Source organism: Cyprinodon tularosa, unplaced genomic scaffold, assembly GCF_016077235.1.
Source record: "Cyprinodon tularosa strain WSP-4 unplaced genomic scaffold, ASM1607723v1 ctg246, whole genome shotgun sequence".
Lineage (NCBI taxonomy): Eukaryota > Metazoa > Chordata > Actinopteri > Cyprinodontiformes > Cyprinodontidae > Cyprinodon > Cyprinodon tularosa.
Genome location: NW_024038913.1, coordinates 161,435 through 184,723, shown reverse-complemented (window position 1 = coordinate 184,723; position 23,289 = coordinate 161,435). Strand labels below are relative to the sequence as shown.

The 23,289-nt window shown below is 41.3% G+C and overlaps 1 protein-coding gene across 2 annotated transcripts in view; it reads left to right on the top strand.

Annotated features, from left to right (window-relative positions):
• The window catches only part of adgrl1a (adhesion G protein-coupled receptor L1a), a 137,177-nt gene that overhangs the window by 86,218 nt on the left and 27,670 nt on the right, over positions 1 to 23,289 (top strand). The window contains exons 3-10 of one of the 2 annotated variants that reach the window (XM_038287877.1): positions 67 to 280; positions 1,475 to 1,584; positions 8,483 to 8,497; positions 16,744 to 16,951; positions 17,140 to 17,404; positions 19,260 to 19,587; positions 20,461 to 20,754; positions 22,516 to 22,619. In XM_038287877.1, the coding sequence (XP_038143805.1) occupies positions 67 to 280; positions 1,475 to 1,584; positions 8,483 to 8,497; positions 16,744 to 16,951; positions 17,140 to 17,404; positions 19,260 to 19,587; positions 20,461 to 20,754; positions 22,516 to 22,619 (1,538 nt within the window). The remainder of the gene's footprint in view (positions 1 to 66; positions 281 to 1,474; positions 1,585 to 8,482; positions 8,498 to 16,743; positions 16,952 to 17,139; positions 17,405 to 19,259; positions 19,588 to 20,460; positions 20,755 to 22,515; positions 22,620 to 23,289) is intronic. The other variant, XM_038287878.1, reaches the window with a different exon arrangement.

The window sequence follows — 23,289 nt, the reverse complement described above, 5'->3', positions numbered from 1 at the left end:
AAGCCTTCTGAAGATATTGAAGCTTAGTGAATAATCAATAACCTGCTCTCATTTTTTCCATTCCAGCTCTAAGCCGATCAATGATGCCATTTGGACTGATGCGCCGGGAGCTGGCATGTGAAGGCTACCCAATCGAGCTGCGCTGTCCGGGAAGTGATGTCATCATGATTGAGACGGCCAACTATGGCCGCACCGATGACAAAATCTGTGATGCGGATCCTTTTCAGATGGAGAATGTGCAGTGTTACCTGCCCGACGCCTTCAAGATAATGTCACAGAGGTAAGTATTGATCTGTTTGAATCTTGTGCATGTGTTTGTGCAGAGTCAGAGCCTGATATTGGCAGAGGAAACAAGATACGATTTCACAGCATAATCCCTGAAGAATTCCCATTTTTTTCCTATTGTGTTGCTCGGGCACCTACATCTTTTTGAAGGAAGTCCAACCCTCACAGCAATAAATTATAATTTTTTTTTTAAATAGCGGTACAACACCAAAGCTTTTTTAGTGAAATATTTAACTCTATGATAGAGTTGGCTTTTTATTTGCCGTGTATGCATGAGTGGGTGTATGAGAATGCATGAGCTTGGGAATTGTTGTAGAAGCGTTTGTAGGGCTTCCCACTGTTGTTCTCCTTGTTTGAGCTCAGCATCTTCTTCCTCTGAGCTCAGATCAATGGGAACCCTCTCCCAGCTATCCATCACACATGTAATGGAGGCAGAGGCTTGGGGGAGAGTGCAAGAGAGCAAAGGAGGAAAGCAGCAGGCGGTGGAGGGGAGTATTGAGAAACTCAAAGAAGAAAAAAGACTTCCAGAAATGATGGGGTGATAGAGAGAGTGGAGCAGAGATTTCAGAAATGAAGTGAGAGAAAGACTGCATAGCGGAGAGATACTCAATGCTGGATTTAAAAAATAACTATCATATTGAGAACCTTTAAGTGCATGCAAATGAGTACCTTTTTCTCTGTGTTGATGTTGCTCAGGGTGTGCAGACATGAGAGAGTATGCAGAAATTGTATTTAGATGTAGAAGTAATATGCAATTAAGTGTTCTACTAAGTTTGCAGTGTAGAGTATTTGCATTAAATTCTCCCTCACCCACCCAATTCGCCCTTCCCTGTTCTCTCACCTCTAATTGCTCCCACTCACAATCCCTCAGGAGGGGAGGCTCTGACGTCACCCACCCACTCTCTACCTCCCTCCTTGCTTCTTTCTATCCTTGATCCTGTTCCCCATTTTCCCTTCCCTGCCTTTTCCCACCTCCCTTCGGGTGTAGCTGTCACATGATGTAGTGTAGTGTGAAATTACTCCCTTCCTCGCCATTCCCTCTGTCTCTCTGAGCCTGAAGATGTTTCTTTTATAACCACTCCTCTTTGTCTTTCTTACAATGGCACTCATCATTTTTTATCACTTACTCCCCTTCTCCTTCCTCCTCTCTCTTCTTTCCTCCCCTCCCCTTGTCCATCATATCTCTCAGGTGTAATAATCGCACTCAGTGTGTGGTGGTCGCGGGGTCAGACGTGTTCCCAGACCCCTGCCCAGGGACCTACAAGTATTTGGAGATCCAGTATGAGTGTGTCCCCTACAGTAAGTACTGAGACCCCGTCACCTCCTCTGGCTTCCCCACCCCTCTCGCCCCATTCATCACCCCTCCCATCCTTACCTCTAGCTTAACCTCAACCTCCCTAGCCCCTCTTCAACTCCCGTCAAGAAGTGACAATTCAGTCACATGTACACATTTCTCTCTCTGGATTTCCTCAACACAATAAAGACAAAACAAGACACACACCAGTCCTCACCTGCTTTCTCTCTTTTTTTCTCTCTCTTCTTGCTCTTTGGCACATTGCAGAGACACAAACCCGATCACAGAGCACTAAACCTTTTTTTTCCATCAACAGAGTGATGCATCAGCACCTGAGGGGGTTTTCACATGGGGGGAGATGGTCCACAAACACTGGGTCTGATAAGCACTTCACTCACATCTTCTGAAAACATGGGGTCAGCCCCTATTGGTGATCACAGCAGTGTAAGAGACACCGCCCCAAACTCACGCACTGATTAACCCGGGGGCGTACTTCTGCCTTTATCTGCAGCCAAACACCTTTGCTGTCCCTCTGATTCTCAATAAATTTTCAAATTGGGCTCTGCGAGACTTTCAGGTGGGGGGCATAGAGTGTTTGCCACACCTCACAGAAGAAAATGTTAACACAAACAGGCAAAGGGCTTATTTTAGAGCACATGACCTGTGGTGCTGCACATTTTACTGTCCCCATGGTAACGGCTGGCTTTCTGGCTGCTCTGCTCAAAAATCTGAGGCAGGTGTGGGCTTCACAGATCCACACTCACACAAAACAATAATAATAATGATTAAAAAAAAAAGATATGAAGGGGGTTGGGGCGGGGTGCACAAATTGCTCTTTTTCTCCTGGAGTCTTCCTGTCTGAGTGAGCATCTACGCACAGATGAGAGCACACTCACGCATCCCAAAGAGCAGAGCTGGCTGTGATTATATGGTGTTGTGTTGATCCTCGCTCATGTGAAAATCTCCGCTCGGTCTCCCCCTCTCCCTCTCATGTATTATAACGCTCAGCATTGATCCCTTCACTGTGTGCAGGACTGCCTGTGTGAAGAAGGGAAGCAGTGGCACACCCCTCCACTGAGCAGAAGTGTTTGACTTTTGGGGTTAAATGCTTAGATAAAAACTATATTACATTTACGGTGTGGGTGTTGTTTCATTCTTTGAATATATTAGATTATTGTGTCCTTTTTTTTAGACTTGCAGGTTGAAGTGAACCGCAGCAACCAGCTAACTTCTTTCTCTTCTCTTTGCTTTCATCTTCATCGCCTTCTCTCAGCGGTCATTTTGACTGTTATTTCACACAGTCAGTTTGACCTCTTTTCATGTCTGTCTCTCTTCTTTCTTTTTATCAGCTTTTCAGTATGCTTTCCAAAGTTTCAAACCCTTTGCACAACCATTTTGCTTTCCTTTATCTCATTTTTCCCTGCTTTTCAATCAATTTTTCCCTCTTTTCGTTCAGTTCTTACTCTGTCTCCTTGGGTTACTTTTTTTTTGCAGGTGGGACAAATCAAATCCAAAACACTCATGGATTTCCAACAACCTAGTTACTCTCTGCTCTTGTTCTGCTCAGGGCTTTCTACCTTCTCTTCTTATTTTCTTTCCATAGGTGAAAACCGCGGTCACACTGACCATCTTCTTCAGTCACTCTTATGGAAATCTTGCACTATAGCCACTTGTCTGTCCTTTGCTGAGGGACACAGTTGCATCAATCAGATGTTCCAGTTTCCTTTCCCTTTTATATCCTGACCTTGTGTTATTCTAATTGACTTTCAAAGGGAGCTTGTTGTCTCCCTGCCAAACAATCAAAGTGTATGATGAATTGATAGCTGCTGGCTTGCATTTCTCCCTCTCTGTTTGTTAAAACTTTGCTGATTGTGAACAAGCGATGAGCATAGCAGAAAATGGAAAGCTGATCCTGATGCGATGGGAGGTTTTACTTATCTGAGATAAAAAAGAAAAAGCCAATAACTTCTGTCCTTGTGATGCTCTGAATAAACAAATGCAGACATGAAATGAATTCATATACAGCTTAGGCTGTCGGCTGTTCTTTGCATTTGGACTCATATGACAAAACAAACACGGCTTGACATTAAAACTTCAAAGTTAAACTTTTCATTCCGAATCCTTTTCGCCAACGCACCATACGCCACTCAACTCGGCCACTTTTAATTACCAGGAGAAGGAGGTGCGCTGCTCTCTTCAGTTCTGCCTCAGCAGAGATTTGTCAAGATTAATTGAATTTGCTGCTGCTAATCGCTCTGATAGTGCCCCGTCGTTCACGTCTGGCTGGGAATGCCGGGCACTTGGGTACTATCTGATGCATGTTTTTTGTTGGTTGTCTCAACAAAAGGGTGAAGTAAGTGATATGTAAAGATTACGTGTCATAGCAGCTGCGATGGTGTGTAGCCAAGTTGATGGCTGGGTGGGATTTTGCATTTGACAGGGTCCTCTGTGTGAGTGGCGCTTGTGTGACACAGGCGCCATGTTGCCAGTCACCTGAAACGGAGAGGTGACAGCAACAGCAGATCTGACACGTACAACACAGCTCCGCTGTCTGAGCTCATATGACAGTGGGACAACTGTGTAAGGTCACTGTGTCTGTTTGGTTGCTTTGGCAAAATACAACCACTAATAAGTCAAACCATGGCTCATTGGGCCAAAAGGGGCCTTATTTGGCATGTAGCATTGTTTTTTTTCCCACTTGGAAAAGAGCAAAAGCAAATGGCTCAACTGAACTGTTGTTTCACACTGTCACATCATGCTGTAGCCTGCTGGATTTCATTAAGACATCACAGATCCATAAACACAGCTGCAGCATGTGTTTACTGCAGTGAGACAACCCCACTGCAGTCTTAACGCAGAGTGAATAGTAAACCCTGCCTATGAGACAGCTCTACCTGTTCCCCCTCCCTTTCCAGAATACATTGCTAGATCATTATTGATTCTGAATGGTCTCCTTTAGGGTCATCCATACTTGCAAGACCAGAACATTTAGACCTTGTTTATATGCACAACACCGGTTGATATACTGTATAGCAGAGACTCTCCTTACCTTAACTCTGCAGACTGCTGTATTTAATTCAGATTTCGCTACTCTCCCACTGTTTCACTTTATAAAATAGATTCTTCCCCCAGAAATTTATTCAGCACTACCTATTCATTACAAGACATCCGCTTTTTCGGACAAAAAGCTGCTGGAAATGAGAGTTGACTTGTCGGGAAGAATTTGTCAGTAGAAGGAATAATGGCATTGTAATATGACAAGTTTTCAGGGGAGGAGAGGCAGCACTTTGATGTAGCTTAAAATGAAAATCTATTAATATGTATAGAACCACCATTAGACGTGGGACTCATAAATGTTTGGTGAGTGAGAGGCAGGAGGCTCCGCTCTGGCCTTGGAATGGGATGACTCTTTTCTTATAAAAACTGAAAGGGCGAAGAGGGGAAAACAGAGACAGGAGAGGGTAAGAGAAACTGAAGAGGACACACAATCTCTCAGCACTTGGAAGAGGAGACAGAACAATAGGCGTGTGTGCAGTTTACAGTGTGTGGTTCTAGTTGCACTCATTGCTGTGGGAGTAATTGATAGGGTTGTAGAGAGCACTGAGCAGAGTGATTAACGGCAGAGAGGGCAGCGGCTTATTTCTCAATAGAGCCCTGAACAGAAATGCTAAAGGAATCAGACAAACAAGCAAGGTGGCCTTAATTTAACCTTCAGCTCTCTGTGATGACAGTTTGATGAGTTTCTGTCTTTTCTTACTGTTTGTTTCTGTGTGTTTGTGTGTGCTCACAAGAACGCGTGATTGTGTTGTGCCAATTTGTGCTTTGCACTTTATTTTTCAGGAAACCAAGAATAGAAGAAATGGAGTCAACACAAGTCTTCGACCTCCCTGATTTTATCTTCTTTCTCTCCACAGAAGCCAAGAACTTTTCTTTCCTTTCTCTTTCTGTCTACATGCCGTTGCAGTGTATCACCCACCATTTCCGCCTTTTTCGGGGGGAAAAAAATGTATTCTCAGTTGAGCTTTTAGAAAATTGCATTCAGTTTTCTATTTTAAAAGGAATGTAGGCTCAAACTGGAATGGAGCGGAAAAGCTCTGTATCAGCATTTTTCTCAGACAGGGAAAAATACAGAATTCAGTGCCCTGCAAAAGTATTCAGACTCATTGGATTAGTTTCACATTTTGACACGGTAAAAAATATCATAAGATGTTATTTGTGAAGGGACGGGACAGCTCTACATCCGCTGATTTTTTTTACATATTAATCTGAAAGGAACATTTGGTTTCAACCCCCTCAACACCTTTGGCCACAATGAAAGCTACTCTTTTGGGGCCCTTCCTATTAATAAAGGTTATTTATTTGAAAGCTTCCATGTGGCTCTAGTTGTATGTGTAAGTTCTTTTTAATCCAGAAAGGTGTAACACTAAACCTGTTTTAAGTCATTTGTAGACTCACAGGTCTTCTTATCGTTTCATGCTTTATTTAGCTCTGTCTGTCTTCCCTGGTTAATCTTGACCCACTTTCCTGTCCCCGTTAAAGAAAAAGCATCCATGCTACATGATGCTGCCATGTTTCAGTGTGGTGATTCTAAATTCAAGGTTCTGTACAATGTTAGTTTTCTGCAACACAGTCTTTTTCATCTTGGCAAAAAGCAGAATTTGGGGTCAGCCTTAGCAGTACTATCTGGGTTTCCTCTAGATGTCTCTATGACTTGAGGCATGTAATGCTATCCCCACCCAGGGACCAGACTATAGGTTGAACAGTGCTATATGAGATATTCAAATATTGATTTAAATATTTAAATATTGACTGTTTATAACCTAACCCTGAATTCAATTTCTCTCAGTCTTTATGATGCATTTTTTTCATTAATTCTCTTTGACAATGCTCTGAGGCCTTCCTGAACAGCTAGATGTGTACTCAAGTTATATATCTTACAGGTATATTCTGTTTTTTATTTATTTTTCTTTTGAATATTTTTCTGAATAGAGGCTTGGGATTTTATTTAATGACTGTAGATTAGGGAGGTTCAATACAATTGCAAGGTAGATTATTTGTCTTTGCCTGTCACTTAAAATCCAAATCAAATGCCTTGACAGATTGAAACTTTCGAAATAAAAACTTTAAGAGCTCTGAATACTTTTGAAAGGCACTTTTTTAAGTTCTGCCAAATAGATGCCTCTCCTTCCACCTGCTCCACAGAGAGGTTAGGAATGAATGAAAGTTCTGGATGTGAGTGCTATCCATTGAGTCAGTCTCTCCCTGATCTAACCTTGGAAGTAATGACTGAACTCACAGTTGGGGGGATGGCCTGTTTGTTTGTTTTTTACTATCACACCTTGCCTGGCTTTGCAGCCCTGCTTTCCTGTTCTCACCCTTCAACAATGAAATTGGCCCAAAGTTTCTTAATCTCAGATATTGTGAGTCTGGTTTGATCTTGCGATGAGATGATAAATATAAATCATGATGCTTATTATGTCAGTGTCAGGGATCAAGGCGGTTTTAGGCTATTTCGTTTTCCCCCAAATGTTTCTTTGTCTTTTTTAGTTAATCTTGTCTTTCTCTCATTCTTTTACTATCTTGATGGGCAACCCAGGGAGGTGTTGTGACATACTGCAGGAATCCCTTGAGACGCAAGACTCCATGTGACATATACACCACAATCACACCCACAGTGGGGATCTGACAGCCATGTGACTTTTGACAAGCCTCTTCCTGGAAAACACAGATTTGCTCGCACACAGCACTTTTGGCTGTGTAAACACACAGGGAAGGTGCTATAATTTCGAAGGAGGAGCTGAGATTCTAGTACGTACATCATGTAGTCCCCATCTGACACCATCATGGATATCTAGGGACCCACACTTTACCTGTTAGTGCCAGCTGAGGCCTCACTGTGATTCAGCACACACATCTATTGATTTGTGTGTTATGAGCTCACTGTAGACATTTTTCTTATCCCTCTCTTGTCCTAATCCAAACCCCCACACTCACTGACACACACCCTCTCTGGCTTTGCCTCTTGGTCTCTTACTGTGTTTCTGAGGTGTTCCACTCTGTCAAGCCCTCCCTTTCCCCTTGTTGTTTGTTCTCTATTTCTTTGATGAGCCAGTCTCGGCCAGGCAAGCCTGGAGCTCCCCACTGATTGGATGGTCGATGGGTTGAATGTTTTTTGCCAGTCTCTATGGCAAGCATCTCTGGCTCTATAAATCAAGTAAGGCCAGAAGAACCGCTTTCTTTGGGTCAAGAAACTACTCTAAGGTGAACGTTGACTATGCAAGGAGATAAAGCAAGTGAGAAAGGTTTCCTAAACTCTCAAAAGACAACTGGTCACAGAAAGATAGCTTCATCACCACCTCTCCATCTGCCATTTTTCTGTCTTCTGCTCTGCCTTTCTCTGTGTTTTCCTTTTCACAGCTAACCAGAAAAACGCCTGCGATGCTCTCCGCTGGGTTTCTCTCTCAAACAGGTTTTCTGGAGCTGTGCTTATGGCGCAAAGGGAAAACGGGAGGGGGGAAGGAAGGGGTATCGTGGTAAGATGGGTGAAGCTGGGGCTGAGAGTGTGTGCTTTGGGTGGATTGTGTTGTCGGGAGGGGTTATTGATAAATGTGAAAGGAAATGGAAAAAGATTAAAACCCAGGTCAGGCCATTTTGCCCCTTATCATTTTCCATTCAAGCCATCCTTTATGTGAGTAGCCAACCATAACGCAGACAGATAACTTGCTTTAAAAAAAAACAGAGCGTAAGAGAAAGGACAGCGTTTTATTTAATCTAAATTTTCTCTTTTTTTCCTGCATCTGTTTTTTCCTTTCATTCTCTTTACTTTCCCTCTCTTTTTCTTCCTGTCTCTCTGTATTATCTCTCTGTCTCCTTCTTTCTCCTTTTTTTCCGATGCTTGAATAGAAGTGGATCAAAAAGGTAAAGTCCACAATGAACATAACAACCACAGCTCGCCCCTTCCTCCCTCTTCCCTCTCCTACTCCCTTCTACCTTCTCCCTGTTCCTTCCTAACCCTGCACCCTGTGTAGTGGTCATGTTTGATGTTGATATCCCTTCCTTTTCTTTCTCAGTCTCTAATCGCCTCCCTCTCCTTTCTTCTGTAACCAAAACTCTAAAATCCTTCTAGATCTCCTCCTTGGTTTTGATGACGAACACCCTGACTACCAAAACACACTCATATACATGAACAATCACACACAAAAAGCTAATTTCAGGTCAGTTCAGTGTTTATGAGAGATAAATTAGGCTGCATCATTTAGCCTTTTAAAAAGTAGCATAATCACATTTTTTTTGTGCCAAGTCTGTCCATTGTTCCATCTTAAAAAAAAACTTCATCCTGCCACTGTTGCCTCAAACATTTTATAATAGCTTTTCCCCATGATTCTGATTTTTCTGTCCCACATAGATCTGTCCTTGTAGATTTAAGAAAAAAGAAAGTCACCATCTTTAATTATATTACTCAACTGCTCCTTTTATCCATATTGTATCTTTTTATTTTTTCTCTTTTCTTTTTTCTTTCCAGGACTAACATTAAGTGTATTGTTTTTAGTAATCTGGAGGGAGAATGTAGTGTTAGGATAACTCAGTAATTAGACTAACTTGCTTTCATATTATTGTTAACTGCATCCCATTTTCAGGTACTTCAGCATCCTTCTCATTCTGTCCATATTAATTCTTTTGAAATGATAATTATTAAATTTGAATACCTCGCTTCCACTCTCCACCTACTTACAGCTCATCTTTTTATGTTGTATTTTCGATCCTTCCTTCTTTTTGCTCTCCCCCTTTCCAGTATAATTGGTTTATCTCTCAGATTGCACCTGGCCATTACAAAAAGCCACAGGCTTCTTTGAAGATCTTTTGCAGTTCTCTTCGCACTCCCTTCTTTACCATACTGTTTCTGATTTATTTATTGTTAACACATATGTGCCCCCAGGTAGTCCCTTACACCTTAAACCATCATCTTCTTTAGTCCATCTCTTCTGGTTCCTCTTGTGACTAAGAAGAGTAGCGGGGATGGGGGAGGGAGATGTATCCTCTGTAGGGAGCCCTTCAGCTTCGTAAAATGGCCTCTCTGATGCTGCCTGAGCCTTTCCAAAGCACTTTTAAAGAGCTCCAATCAGCACAGCCATGCACCTCAATCACAGAATTCTTAAAGTGCAAAAGATAGACTTGACCCTGTTCAAGGTCAGAGCAACAATAGTTGCAGATATTTCTAGCTTCCCAATGAGCTTCTACTCCCCCTTCCAGGTCCTCACCTTCTCTACCTTCTCTGAATCCCTCTCTTATCAGCGTCACTCTTGACCGTCCCTTTCCCATGCACCATGGCAGGATCCATGAGCTGGAGGAATTAAGTCTCATTTCAGCTGTCATTAACTGGTTAAGGGACTCCTTTGTCTGTTCTTACATCTGTGGCTTTTATTAACATGAATCATTGTCTACATTCTTTCTAACCTCAAGCAGCTATTTCACCTCACTTTTATCAAGCTTGTAGTGACGTAGAGAGCTACAGATCCTTTTTCCTCCTGCTTTCACCTCACCAATCTGATTGTATTTATTCACCATTCTTCCACCCACTAACACTCAAAGGAAAAACCTATTTCCTTTGCACTCCAGCCAATGTTTATCTTCAAACATTTCTCCACTGGTGTTGAATGTCTTTAAATTCTTTGAATGTGAATGACTTCTGTTTCCTGCTATTTGTGGAATTAATCATCCCTAATTGATCTGTGGAATGACAGAGTGGTTTTCCCGATGATGTTCAAGTTTCTGTGATGATGTAATAATTTAAGTATCCGCTATCGGTCTACCTGCTGTCAGTCCATATTAAGACTATACCACCTACAGCTGCCTCTTCCATCCCATCACTTCCTCTGTCCCTTTTCTCACCCTACCCTCTACGAGTGCCAAAATTATCCTGGTATCTACTTTAACAGTGTTGGCAGGGCAAAATAGTGTTTACTTTACCCCATTTTGTTTACTCCAAACGAAGGACAAGCAAACAATTTAATAATTATTCGAACACAGTTAAAAATCCTATTATCAACAGGAAGGTTTTATATGCAGGACAAAGCCTAGCTTAAATAAAAGGCTTTCTGTGTGCCGATTGAAAAAGTGAGAGGAAATAAGTGAGAAAACAGAGTGCTGTGTGACAGAAAAATACAAAGAATGGCTGTGAATGGAAAAAAGAGAGAACAAGCAGTTGCTATAGAGACGTAGAGTCTAGCAGCATCCCCTCATTAAGAATGACCCACCACACACAAGCATGGTCATGTGACCAAGGTACTGCAGACACACTTTTTTGACGTAGGGAGATAGGGGATGGTTAAGAGATCCAAACTATACATGTAGGAATCATTGCTATTTTAATGGTTGGGGAAAAGAGGGGTAAATTAGTGAGCTTAGGAATGAAGAAAAAATAACTAATTGACTTTAAGAAAAAACGTTAAGAAAAAACCTCTAGAAGACTGAGAGCAAGAGTGAGGAGAGGAGGCAGCTTAAGAGACTAACATTACTAACAGGGAGGCTCGTTGTTGCTCCACCTCTTAAGCCTTATCCAGAATACAGTATGCCCCTCTGTTCTTTATATTTTCAGCTTCACACAGAGGTAGTAAATACTTTCAAAATTATATATATATATTTATATATATATATATATATATATATATATATTTGTTTTGGTCTCAGTTAAGGGTATTATCTGGGGTTATTGTTTGAGTTGATAAAGTTTTAAAACTTTCCTCTTCCATTGTCTGGATGGTGTGTTCTTGCATGCATTGTCTAAGAAAGTGTGTGCCTCAGAGTGTATGTTTGTTTATGTTTTTCTGTACTGTGATTTTATTCCTAAGACCTGACCCAGTATAGTCTAAAAGGAAGCGGAAACTCAATGGGAGCCCCCCTCCCCTTTCTTTCCTCATATACCTCTCTTCTTTTATCACTCTTTATCACTCCCCAGCAAATTAACTCACTCCTGATTCTGATTTTACAGGAAATAACCTATTTACTCTTTTACTCCACTCCTCTTCTTTTTGTGCACAACAGAACATGCTTACATCCCTCTTTCTGCTTTCTTCTCTGTTTCTTCTGTTCAGTGCAAACAAGCATGCAACACATTTGCACACATTCACCAAGGTGAAGATACACATACACACTAATTTTTGAATAAATTCAAGCACATGCAATCAGTTTAACGGCAAACACTCATGCACGCCAATAAACAGTCCAAGCAAGGATGCAGATTAGCATGACATGCTCCATTCTGCCCCCTGCTGAGTACTTGCGGCACCTGCCACTAACAGGTGGGGAATTCAATTAGAACAGCATGGCCACAGCAGTCAGTTTTTTGAGTGGACCACTACAGACTGGACAAGCAAATGCATTGGCGAGAAAAAACCTACGTTTCTTGTAGGTAAAGGAAAAGCACAGCACTTAAGAAATACACTGCCAACCATTGGCAGGGGGTGTTCAGATCATCAAAGTGGAGCATTAGCCATCACCAAGATGCTGTCAAATCAAATATGAAAACAGCATGGGCTGCAGGCAACAGCCAAAATGAAAGATCTAAATTTAGCCAAAAGCTGTCAGTGTTCACTTTTACCAGTCGATCACGAATGGCACTAATGGGAGGTTTTTGCTGTCATTTTCCAGAAAGTTCTTGGGCTTTCAGTGTTTCATACAGGAGCCTCATATTGACAAATAAAATCTGACCTGTGCCTGGGAAAGGAATTATAGAGATAAATACTCAATTAATACAGCAGCATTTCGCAGCCTGTGTGGTGGTAATTGCAAGCTTGAGTGGGCTAGCTACAGCCTGTATTTTAATCCCTGATAAGGTAAGTTTCATTAGTCATTTGGCCGGTTTAGGGTAAAAAAAAAGTGTTGTGCGTGTGCTGCATGATAGCTTCACTGAAATGATCACGAGTCCAAGATTTCCGTAGCCAAGGAGGAATTAATCTATTTATCCATCTCACATAATCCAGATGGCTCTGCGGAAGCTAACCTGATCTACCCAGACTAGGATAATGCCTAATCTCAAGATTTATGCCTAATGCTTATTGCCTAATTCCTAATACCTCATTCATTCTGTGGTCATAATATCCTCTCCTACTATACCTCTCTGCAGCCAGAGTTCAGCTGCTCCAGCTCCTGCTGTTAAACACTTCACAGTTACAATTGAGAGGAAAGCAAAGTAAAGAAAGCCAAGAAGAGTCGGTAAACAGGAAAGCAGCCGGGGAAAACTGGGGAGTGCTGGTCAGACTTAATGAAGCCCCCCAGGCAGGGTTTGTAGGATGTGAAGCGTGGCCACTCTTTCTGTCTGCCATGTGAATGTGTGAGTAAGAGCATTTGTGCGAGTCTCAAGCTCTGTGGATGCAGCTTAGATGCCGCTGATGAGACCCTTTGACATTGAGCCAACCCCACCACCAGTTCATTAGATTCAACCAATGTACAATGATTGCTGGGAAAGAGGCGGAGGAAGACAGAGAAGGTCATGGAGGAGCAACACACATGGTCTCTGCTGGGTTCCTGAATTAGTGGACTGATGAACCACAAAGTATGGAATGCAAATAATTTGATCCACATCAAAGAGCTTTGGTGTAATGGTTCACATAATATTGTCACACAGGATTTTTGAGTGAAAAAAAAGTTTTGTTTTACTTTCTTGACAATCTTTAATGTCTGATTCAAACTAAAAGAAACCAACATAAACATTGCGTTAGTGCAATGTTTTAAGTCCTCAAAACATGTGATTAAAATTTGACTTAAAGCTACAGTGTGTAATTTTCAGCGACATCTAGCGGTCAGACTACAGACCGCAGCAACATGAACATCTCCCCCCCACCGCTTCTCCCCCCCAACAGTACGGCGAGCGTTACGGGACAAAATTTCTTCTACGACGTCCACATCACCTACCCTCTCAAGTGATGAGGTTTGTTTACATAGATAATTTTACAGATAGTATTTCATTAGTCTGTGTAGGGTATAGATTTCATGTAGACTTAAGATAATAAATATACCCGTTATTTTTTCTACATCGTTGTGACGTCTTGGTGAGCTGCTTTGCATGGTGATATAAACAGACGAAGTAATTGTAGTCATTAGTTTAACAGCGAGATTGTGTTCGCTGGAAGAATATATATCCCCCGTTTACAGAGTCCAAGTCATTTTGGTGGCACGGGGGTTACAACGCGAGGGAGAGGGAGAGGACGAGGGCGAAGGCAGGGAGGCCGTGCAGCTAGGGCCAGGCGAGAGAGGGGAGCCAGCGGGGTGAGAGCAGAGGAGGAAAGGCTTGAAGATCTCCAAAGGAGCCGGAGAGAAGTAACCGAGGTATATATCCAGAAAATTATTTTACAGAAAATTACTGAATCATTACCTGTGAAACGTCAGGGACGTTGCTGAATAAGTATACTGGAGAGTAACAGCATCATCACGCAGCATGTTATTGTTTTAGACAGGTCTGAGCATCCTGTACTCCAAAAACTGCAGTGATATTAGACAATTGTGTGTGTAGGATTAATTACCTGTCCAAGAGAAAACTGGCAACTTGAGCGTCACTTTGAAAACCTTTTTCCTCCATCAGTGACTTCCATCGTGTAAATGCCGTGCCAATGTTGATCCGTGTTTTTTGCCGTTTCTTGTCACGCTTGCGTTTATTCTCGTCGTGTTTCCGCTTCTTAGATGACGGGGGTTCGGTGTCCGCCGCTTTTCGTTGTGATACAGAGTCGGCATGATCCTCCATTCGTCTGATGTTTGGCCACACAGTGCCAAACAGTTTGCAAAGTCACTCACGCCTGCCGCCTTGTTCACCTTTCTTGTTACTGAGGCGCAGTATACCTGCTTCTTCTTCTTCTTTGGTTTCAGGCAGACTAAACGCTTCTCAGGCATAATACTGCCATCTACTGTTCAGTACCGTCTCAGTTAATCTCTCTCAACTTGCCGTAGTTATTTTTGAGCGTCATGGGAGATCTCGCAATCGCTAGTTTGTTGCCTCTGCGCTTGCCGTAGCGCAAAGATGTCAGCCTCCATGGCTGCGAGACCCGCTCCTATGTAATTATAAATAACGAATTCTAAGGCAACGCAAATATTATGGTTAAAAGGCTGAGCTCATAGGTGATGATAAATAACATAGTTATGTATAATATATTAAATTTCTGACTTTATATGCCTGTAATTATTACACACTGTAGCTTTAATAACTGTGACTATATTTTTGCTTTAGGCAGTTAAATAGAAAGGGATACTTTCTTTTTCCATTTAGTTGTAGCTGAATGCCTGCATGTAAAGTGATAAAAGAATTTGGCTTGTTTATTTGTTTGCCTGTATCCTATATACTACCTTGAGGCACAGTGTTGTTTATTGGTTGCCAACATATCAAGTCTTTTTGCTGTTTATTTTACAATTCACGCTATGTCAAGCTTGTATTTTTTAGGAAGTACCCTACGTCTGATGATTGTTTCTCTCATTGGTGACTTCTATTACCTGTAGTTAAAAATCATAGTTTTAGCCTTTCTTTAAAGTATTTGACACTATTATCAATAACTGACATATTTCATTCACTCACAATTGTATCTACAAAGCAAACATTTTAAGCCTCAACACTTTCAGGCAAAGATTTTGGTTCAACAATGGAGCATGACAAGCCTCCTGCCTGCAAACGGTCTTTATTTGGTGTTTGTTTGTGCCTGACTGATTAGATTCCTGTTTGGCTGGCAGTCTCAATTCCTGTTGGACCCTTCAGACAGAACAGGCTAATTCCTAGGAGACTCAGAAGCACAGATCACCAGCCACTACCAGCAGCAGAACACCAGAAAGCACAAAGAGAGAGCTGGATGTCCGGTAGCCTTGATTTACTCCTCCATCCTCTCTGTTGGGATTCTCCTCTTTTCCCAGAATCCATGCAATATTCAAGACAGTTTGAGCCTGGACTGATCCGTCACTCAAACTGTTGCAGTTTGACAGGATATGTATAACTGTGTAGGCTTGTGTGTGGAGGCTTGTGTGGTGTCCCTGTGTGAATGGCAACCGTCTCAGTCTGTCTGCGATTCGATGTGTGCTGTCTGTGTCCAAATGTCCCTGCAGTATCTAATTAGTTCAGGGATGCGTTCAATCATGAGGTGACCAGCAGGTGTCTGGTTCTGCTGCAACCATGAGCCCCCGAGACACATAGATAAACTGGTAATGGAATACATGGGGACCATTCATCTGTTTTGTTCTGTAGAGCTTCCAATTCTGGTACTCCCTTGTCCCTTGCTGCTTTCTATAGCCGGGACCCCTGTGATGCCAGAGTGCTGAGGATGGCCACAGGTTTCCTCATAGATAACCTGACACACCAGTTAGATCCCTTGGCAGCCTTGGACACACAACATCAGACAGCCAATTTACAACAGTCCCCAATGGATGACCTCCACCTGTCCAAAATGGACAATGTCTCTATGCAGTGTGCATGTGTGTCTGTTTGGTAGATGGACACACATCTACCTTTTTCAGTGAGCTTCAATGTCTGTTTGTGACTGAGAATGTTGTTTGTGTCTTACTTTATGTGTAAAATGACAAGAGAGGGGAGGCTCATGCAACCTCACATTTTTACCCCAGGATGCTTTCTTTTTGTCATGGAGGCATTACTCTTGACTGAGAGCCAAATTTAAGTAATGAATAATCTAGTAAAACAATCTCCACAATTATTCTTTGAATACCCAGGTGCAGAGCGAAAAAGTGAAGGCCCTTTAAAAGAGAAAATGCACAATCAAATAAAAAGTAGGCCAAGTTAAATTAAATTATGGACCACATCTAAGCGGCGAGTGCAGCCAGAAATCTCCCATTCATCATATTCAAATGTTTTCTGAACATAATGCTCAAGTTCTTTAAATGGGCTTTTATGTGTTCCCTCATTTCAAATCTGATAATGTTCACCACCTTATTTCTATCTCTCTCTGCCATTCTCCAGCTATTCTTTAGTCTTTTCATTTCTATACTTGCTTTTTATCTACTTAGAGCTTTCTCTTTAGCCCTCACTACCTCTCTTCATCTTCCTTCATATTCTAGTCTTTTTCAATCTCTCACACTCTCTCACACCTACCATCTCCATGAAAACTATCATCATTGCAATGCTTTGTCTTCACTTTTGTCCAATTGTTTTAATTTTTTTATTTTTTGCCACTCTACTCCAGTTTTTGTGTGCCCTGGGACATTGCTGCGGGTGCAGGTGCCCAGCTCTCAGCAGGAAGCTGAGCACCAGGCGGGGGCTTGGTGTAAGGACCCTCTGCAGTCTGGGGACCGTCTGTATGTCATGCCCTGGACCCCCTACCGCACAGACATGCTGTATGAGTACGCCTCCTGGGAAGACTTTAAACAGAACCGAGCCACAACTACCTACAAGTGAGTGTATTGCTCACTGCCTTGGATGATCAAATGGCATCTGCGGCAGTACTGAATAACTATTTTTTAATATACTGTAGATATTGCTAGGAATAGTAGAATGTACCCCTGTGGAACTGGAATGGAACCTCTGCATTGCACGGCCCCACATATACGTGTTTATTAATCCCTTTTTATTCTTATCACAGGCTGCCAAACAGAGTGGACGGCACAGGCTTTGTTGTATACGACGGTGCAGTATTTTACAACAAAGAACGCACTCGAAACATTGTCAAATATGACCTACGTACGCGCATCAAAAGCGGTGAAGCCATTGTCACAAATGCCAACTATCACGACACTTCCCCGTACCGCTGGGGAGGAAAGTCAGACATCGACCTCGCCGTGGATGAAAATGGCCTCTGGGTGATATACGCCACTGAATCCAACAACGGACGACTGGTGGTCAGCCAGGTGGGAGAGCAGTGGTGCACCACAAGGAAAGGGATATGGATTGCAAATGTAGGATTAGATTATCCAGAAATTTCATCTGCGTGGTCAGGCGGATGGTCAATAGAGTGAAATAACTTTTTCTGAGATTACAAGCATGCACTGACAGATGAGATATGGAAAGCCTGCTGTCTGACAAATGGAGCTGTATAAATATCATCAGAAATATTTTGGGTCACATTTTAAATCCCACCATCAAGAAATGTCTTTGCTAGCAAGATTAGTATTTGATTTGTTTTGCATTGTATCTCCACTGAAAAACAAATTATTTGGACTTTGGAGATATTATGACCTAAAAGGATGCCCTTATCCTTGACAATCCCAGGATGCCTCACTTTTGCTTTGTTTGCAAAATAATCTCAAAATTGGATCACTGAGTGAAGAGCTGAATGATTTATATTATTTTTATACCTGCTGTTGGTTTGTTTTCAAATATATATCTTATCTTCTGCAGCACTCCTCATAAACAATACTTAGACTAATAGGTTTGCTTTCCTCTGCTTAATATTTACTCTATAGAATTATTCTTTAAGTTTTTTAAACCTGAGTGGATTTTCAGATGTTGACCGGATTATGGATTTCTAAACCCTGAAGCTGATTTTAATATGCTTACTGAAAGGAAATAATTTCAGCATAAATTAAATGACAAAAACATGTGAACTAGCAAAGAGCCATAAACTTTAATAGGGATTTTTATGAAAATGATCAACACTAAAAAGTACATAATTGTGAAAAGAAAACTTAATTGCTTAGCCAAATGTTTATCAAAGTCCTGCATAAAAAAACAAACACCTTCATCACTGATAAAGAAAGTAAAATGTTTATATTGTATAAAGTCATTACATATATAATTAAATATTCAAGCATTTAACTCAAGTGGTTTTAAAGAAAAAGTCGTCCTAACTCTGGAGAGGCTGCAAAGATCTGCAGATAAAGCAGCACATTTGCAAGTCAAACAACAGACTCAAACTTACAATATGTCATTAGCCTTGTAATCTACACAACAAACATCTGGAAATAAGTTGTTCTGCTTAGTTGAGATCATTTCTGTATCCATAGAAAACTCTGCACTGCAGCTACTATTGTGTAGCATGGTGGTGACAACATCATGCTATGGTGTTGTTTTCTTTACCAGGAACAGGAAAGCTGATCAAAGTTTAAAGCAAGATGAATAAAGCGTAATATTGGAAAATCCCAGAGAAAAGATAGATAAAAGCTGCAACAGATTTGACACCATATGCTCCTTCAATCTAATGTGAATTAAATCATATTTCTAAGAAACTCCAAATGTAGTCTGGACCTTTTAGAAATCACCCTTCCTTGGCAGGGCTTTAAAATTGCTAACTTGGATCAAGCTTTTTCGCAAAAAAGACTATAGTCTTACTACAGTTTACAAAATTTTATACCAATAATTGACAAAGTTATTAAATAAATCAACAAACATGTGTATTTAGAAAGGATAGAAATTTAAATTTATTGATCTCACAATGGTGAAAAATAACTCTGCATTTAACCCATCCCCTCCGGGGAGCAGTAGGCTGCCACTGTCGTGCCAGGGGAGTATTGTGGGGTTAAGGGCCTTGCTCAGAGACCCAGACTGCCAGCTTTGGGGATTGAACTGGGTACTTGCAACCTTTTCAGATTGCAAGTGCATTGCTCTAATCACTAGGCCAACACTCCCCCATGAAAAAATATAGGCACGGAACAGTTTGGATTTGTAGGAAGTTCAGTGCTTTTTCCATCCTTATCACAATGATGCATTGCTTTGTGTTGGTTCATCACCAAAGATCCCATAGTTTTATTAATGTTCTTTCTGCAGGTTAACCCTTACACACTTCGCTTTGAAGGCACCTGGGAGACAAGCTTCGACAAGAGGATGGCTTCCAACGCCTTTATGGCCTGTGGCGTTCTTTATGCGGTGCGGTCAGTCTACCAGGACGACGACAGCGAAGCAGGCGGCGACCTGTTGATGTACGCCTACAACACCAACCGTGCGCGTGAGGAGCCGGTCAACATTGCTTTCCCAAATCCCTACCAGTATATATCATCTGTGGACTACAACCCTCGAGACAACCAGCTTTACGTCTGGAACAACTACAATGTCCTACGCTACCCACTTGAATTCGGACCACCAGACCCCACTACCGGTAAGGAATGATTCCAAGAAAAGCATATAATAACAGATAATGTGCTCCAATTAAATATTTTAGCAAGAACCTGTGTTTTGTCTCTCAGATGGTCTTTTTAAGTTTGCAAAACACTTTAAGTAACAGCTTAAATATTTAACTCTGTCCCACAACGCTATTTCTCTTCATCTGAGAAGCCATCAGGCAGTTCATGTAGAATGTTTCTCTAAATTGGGAGCTTCAGATAGCAAATTATCCTCCAGCATGGCAGCAACATGGAGAAGCTTTTTCCCATACAACTGCAGTGGCACCTCATATCAACGTCAGTGTGTAATGAATAATAAAAAAAACTCATCACCAGCCTGATAAACTGGAATGTTGAAATGGGCGTGGCATTTTGTTTTGGTTATATTATTATTTTGAGAGGATGGTTGAGATGTGCAGTAGTTCTAAATTACATACAAACTAGTAAGACGGTTTGATTAGTTAAAGAGAGGAATGAGCAGCTGCAGAGCTGCACGACATCTCTGGCTTTGATCTGATAGGATTTTGTAGTTTTGATGTCTGGCTTTTTATCTTCGCATCAGGGTTGGTTGTTAGTGATGGTGACTTCTATGATGCATTTGATAAATTATTGATTTATCTCTGAATTGCGATGCTGCTTTTTCTTCCCCTGCCTACTATTGCTTTGGAGAGTGTTTAAGAGGTTTAAAAGTTGTTTGTTACCCTGATTGCTGGGTTTTGAACTAAGCTTCTGAGGAACATTTTACATTCAAACACATATGTCTTGTGTTTCTTAATTTTTATGTCTAATTTTGTTTTTGATTTATTATAAATGTTCCACAGATTTTCTTCGGATTGAAAATTTTAATTTGCCCTTTGATTCATTTTCAGGCCCTCTGACCACCACTCAAGTGACCCCAACTCCACCAGCTAGACCATTCACCTCCAGTGCCAGTCCCTCTACCATACGTCCTCTGGCCCCCACCTCACGCCCAATCGGCTCCATTAACAAGCAACCTGATCTCCGTCCAATCACAGCCACGGTACCCGTCACTCGTCGGCCACCTCCCCCTCCTCAAGGCCCACAACGGTATTTTTGTGAGACTAAGCTCATCCGGGGTATCCAGTGGCCAACCACTCAGCGAGGGGAAACTGTTGATCGTCCTTGTCCTAAAGGATCCTTGGGTGAGGATAGCAGCACATTTCTGTTTAAAGGGTCCTTATGCTGAAAGTCTTTCAAAGGCATTCTTCTCTTGAAACTATTTTACGGGGATTTCATGATAGTAATAGACCAATCTAAGGTTATTTGTTATTGTGCAGAGAGAAAGAAAGGCACAAGTTTTGAAATTACTTACAAATGAAAATCTGTGAAGAGTTTCATGAAGTTGCATTCAGCATTGTTTAAAAACCTGCCTTTGACATCCTGCACTAGAAAAAGCTGACAAACATAGATTTCCGCAGATTTATCTAGCTCTAGATTTCCAGCCTGGATATAGATGGACTTTGACTAGGCCATAATAATAAATCAGAATGGTTGGATCTAAACCTTTTAGCTCTGGAAGATGATAAGAGTCTATTTTAGCCTCTAACTATTGTAGGTTCCTTCCAGTATTAGGCTTAAAAGTAAAGTTGGAGTAAATATAATTGTAATTTACAGTGTTCAGATTTATATCTACTTTGGTTTTTAACATAACTAATGCTGAAAGTCTTAGAGGGTATGAATACCTTTGCAAGGCACTATGTATAATTGCAACAATTTTGTTTTAAACCCTGTCTTCCATCCTTGTGGGTTGTTGCCATATATATTCTTGCACATTTCCAAGCCATCAGTATGTTTGTGCTCTCCTGCTTGTTTTTTTTTCCGTTGTAGCCTCCTTCTGTCCCTGTGTTGGTCTCACCAGTGTGCACAGTCTCTAAGGACTCACTGATAAAAACTCATCCTCCACAAATGAAAGGTTCATCTCCCACGGAATCAGAGCTGATTGAAAGTGGCACATAATCAAATGAAAGGCCACACAACACTGGCTTTACTTTCCTTTCTGCTATTCGATGTACTTAAAGACGTCTACCTGTCAAAAAAGTCACACAAAGACATGTCCTCGATTCCTCCTCCTTCAATTGATTTTATTGTTTCTAGGTGTTTAGAAGCAGATGTAGTCCTCATCTTAGTTTACTTTTTAAACCTGTTCTGTATTGGAAAAACATATAACGAAAAGCTGAATGCTAAAGGTAAAAAAAATAAATCAGCAGGAGACAGTGAGAAAGTAGCAGATGAAAGAAAACCACATCTGCTATGATCCCGCTATGACTACGAAGCATTTCATCGTTATCTCTGTCATCTATGCTTGTCCAATTGCTTCCCTTTTTGTCCTGTGTGGTCCCCATCCTCTTTTCCTCCGCCTTGTCTTTGTGACTTGATGTTAGGTATTTGTGTTAGCAGCAGCAGCAGCAGATAGACCCCTCCCCGGTTTTGTCTCTGTATGGTGTCCTTCCTCTGAACCCTCACACCGAACAAAAACACCAGAGTGGAAATAAGATTCTGTAAAAGCCACACGCTTCCGTCAGGTGTTATTATTCGACAGTGCGGAATCATATCTGATGTTCTTTATGTGTGACTGTGTTTAGAGATGAAATATTATGTGATGTGAAAGAATACAGTCTGGCTTCCTCCCTCTTTACTCCTGCTTTCACTTGCTATTTAACCTTTTTTATTCAGCCTCAAATCTCTCTTTCACTCTCCTTCCTTTTATTTCTTCACACTCTTCTTCAAACATTGAGTCTTACATATTTAAAATTCATTCTGCTTAATTCTTTCAGGTTAAAACTATCACACGCTCCCTGTTCATCCTTCTCCTTCACACTGTTCCATTTAATTGCAGTCATCTAATGCTTATCGTCTCTCGTTTCCCCTCCACCCTTCTTTCTCTCCCGCTGCTTTTTCTCCAGGTATTGCTTCGTTCCAGTGCCTGGCGGATCAGGTCATTTGGAACCCACGGGGTCCTGACCTAAGTAACTGCACCTCCCCCTGGGTCAACCAGGTGGCACAGAAGGTGAGACCTGAAGCCACATCCCTGGTCAGGGGTCCGTCCCTTTCTTCTGCCCCTCTCACCTGGACACCTTTCCTGTCCACATGCAATATTACATTAACATATCTCCAAGGCTCTCCTGATTAAAATAGAGATCCTTTATTACAAGGCATGTGCTCATAATGCTTAATTAACTTCTTTTTTTGCCCACAAATATAATTAGATTCATGCTAGCCTGCAATTTTTTTTTTATATGACTACTGTCCAATTCCAGCAAAGACTGGCTTGTATTTTTATTTGTTTTCTTTGTGTGCCATTTCAAGCTTCGTTAAATAAAAATATGAAAATAACTAAGAAAAGAAGAGGAAAAAATTACATTACAAGAAAATAAACATTGTCTTTTTTAGGAGCGGTAATAGTACCAAAAATATTTCTGTTTCCTAAGAGCTAAACTAATGAAAGAGAGGATTTATTCAGATGTTTGTGGACATGTTCAAACTTTTACTAATTACAAATGTTCACTTTATCAATAACTTAACTAAGACTAGGGGTTTTTAAAAGTCCATTCAAATTGTAGCGTCTGATTTTAATTATAAATAACACCAGTGCAGACACTAAACATTAAAACCTTGTACTGATCCATGAACATTTAGACTTAGACCTGATCTTCAAAGAATCTAAATAAGAAGAGCAT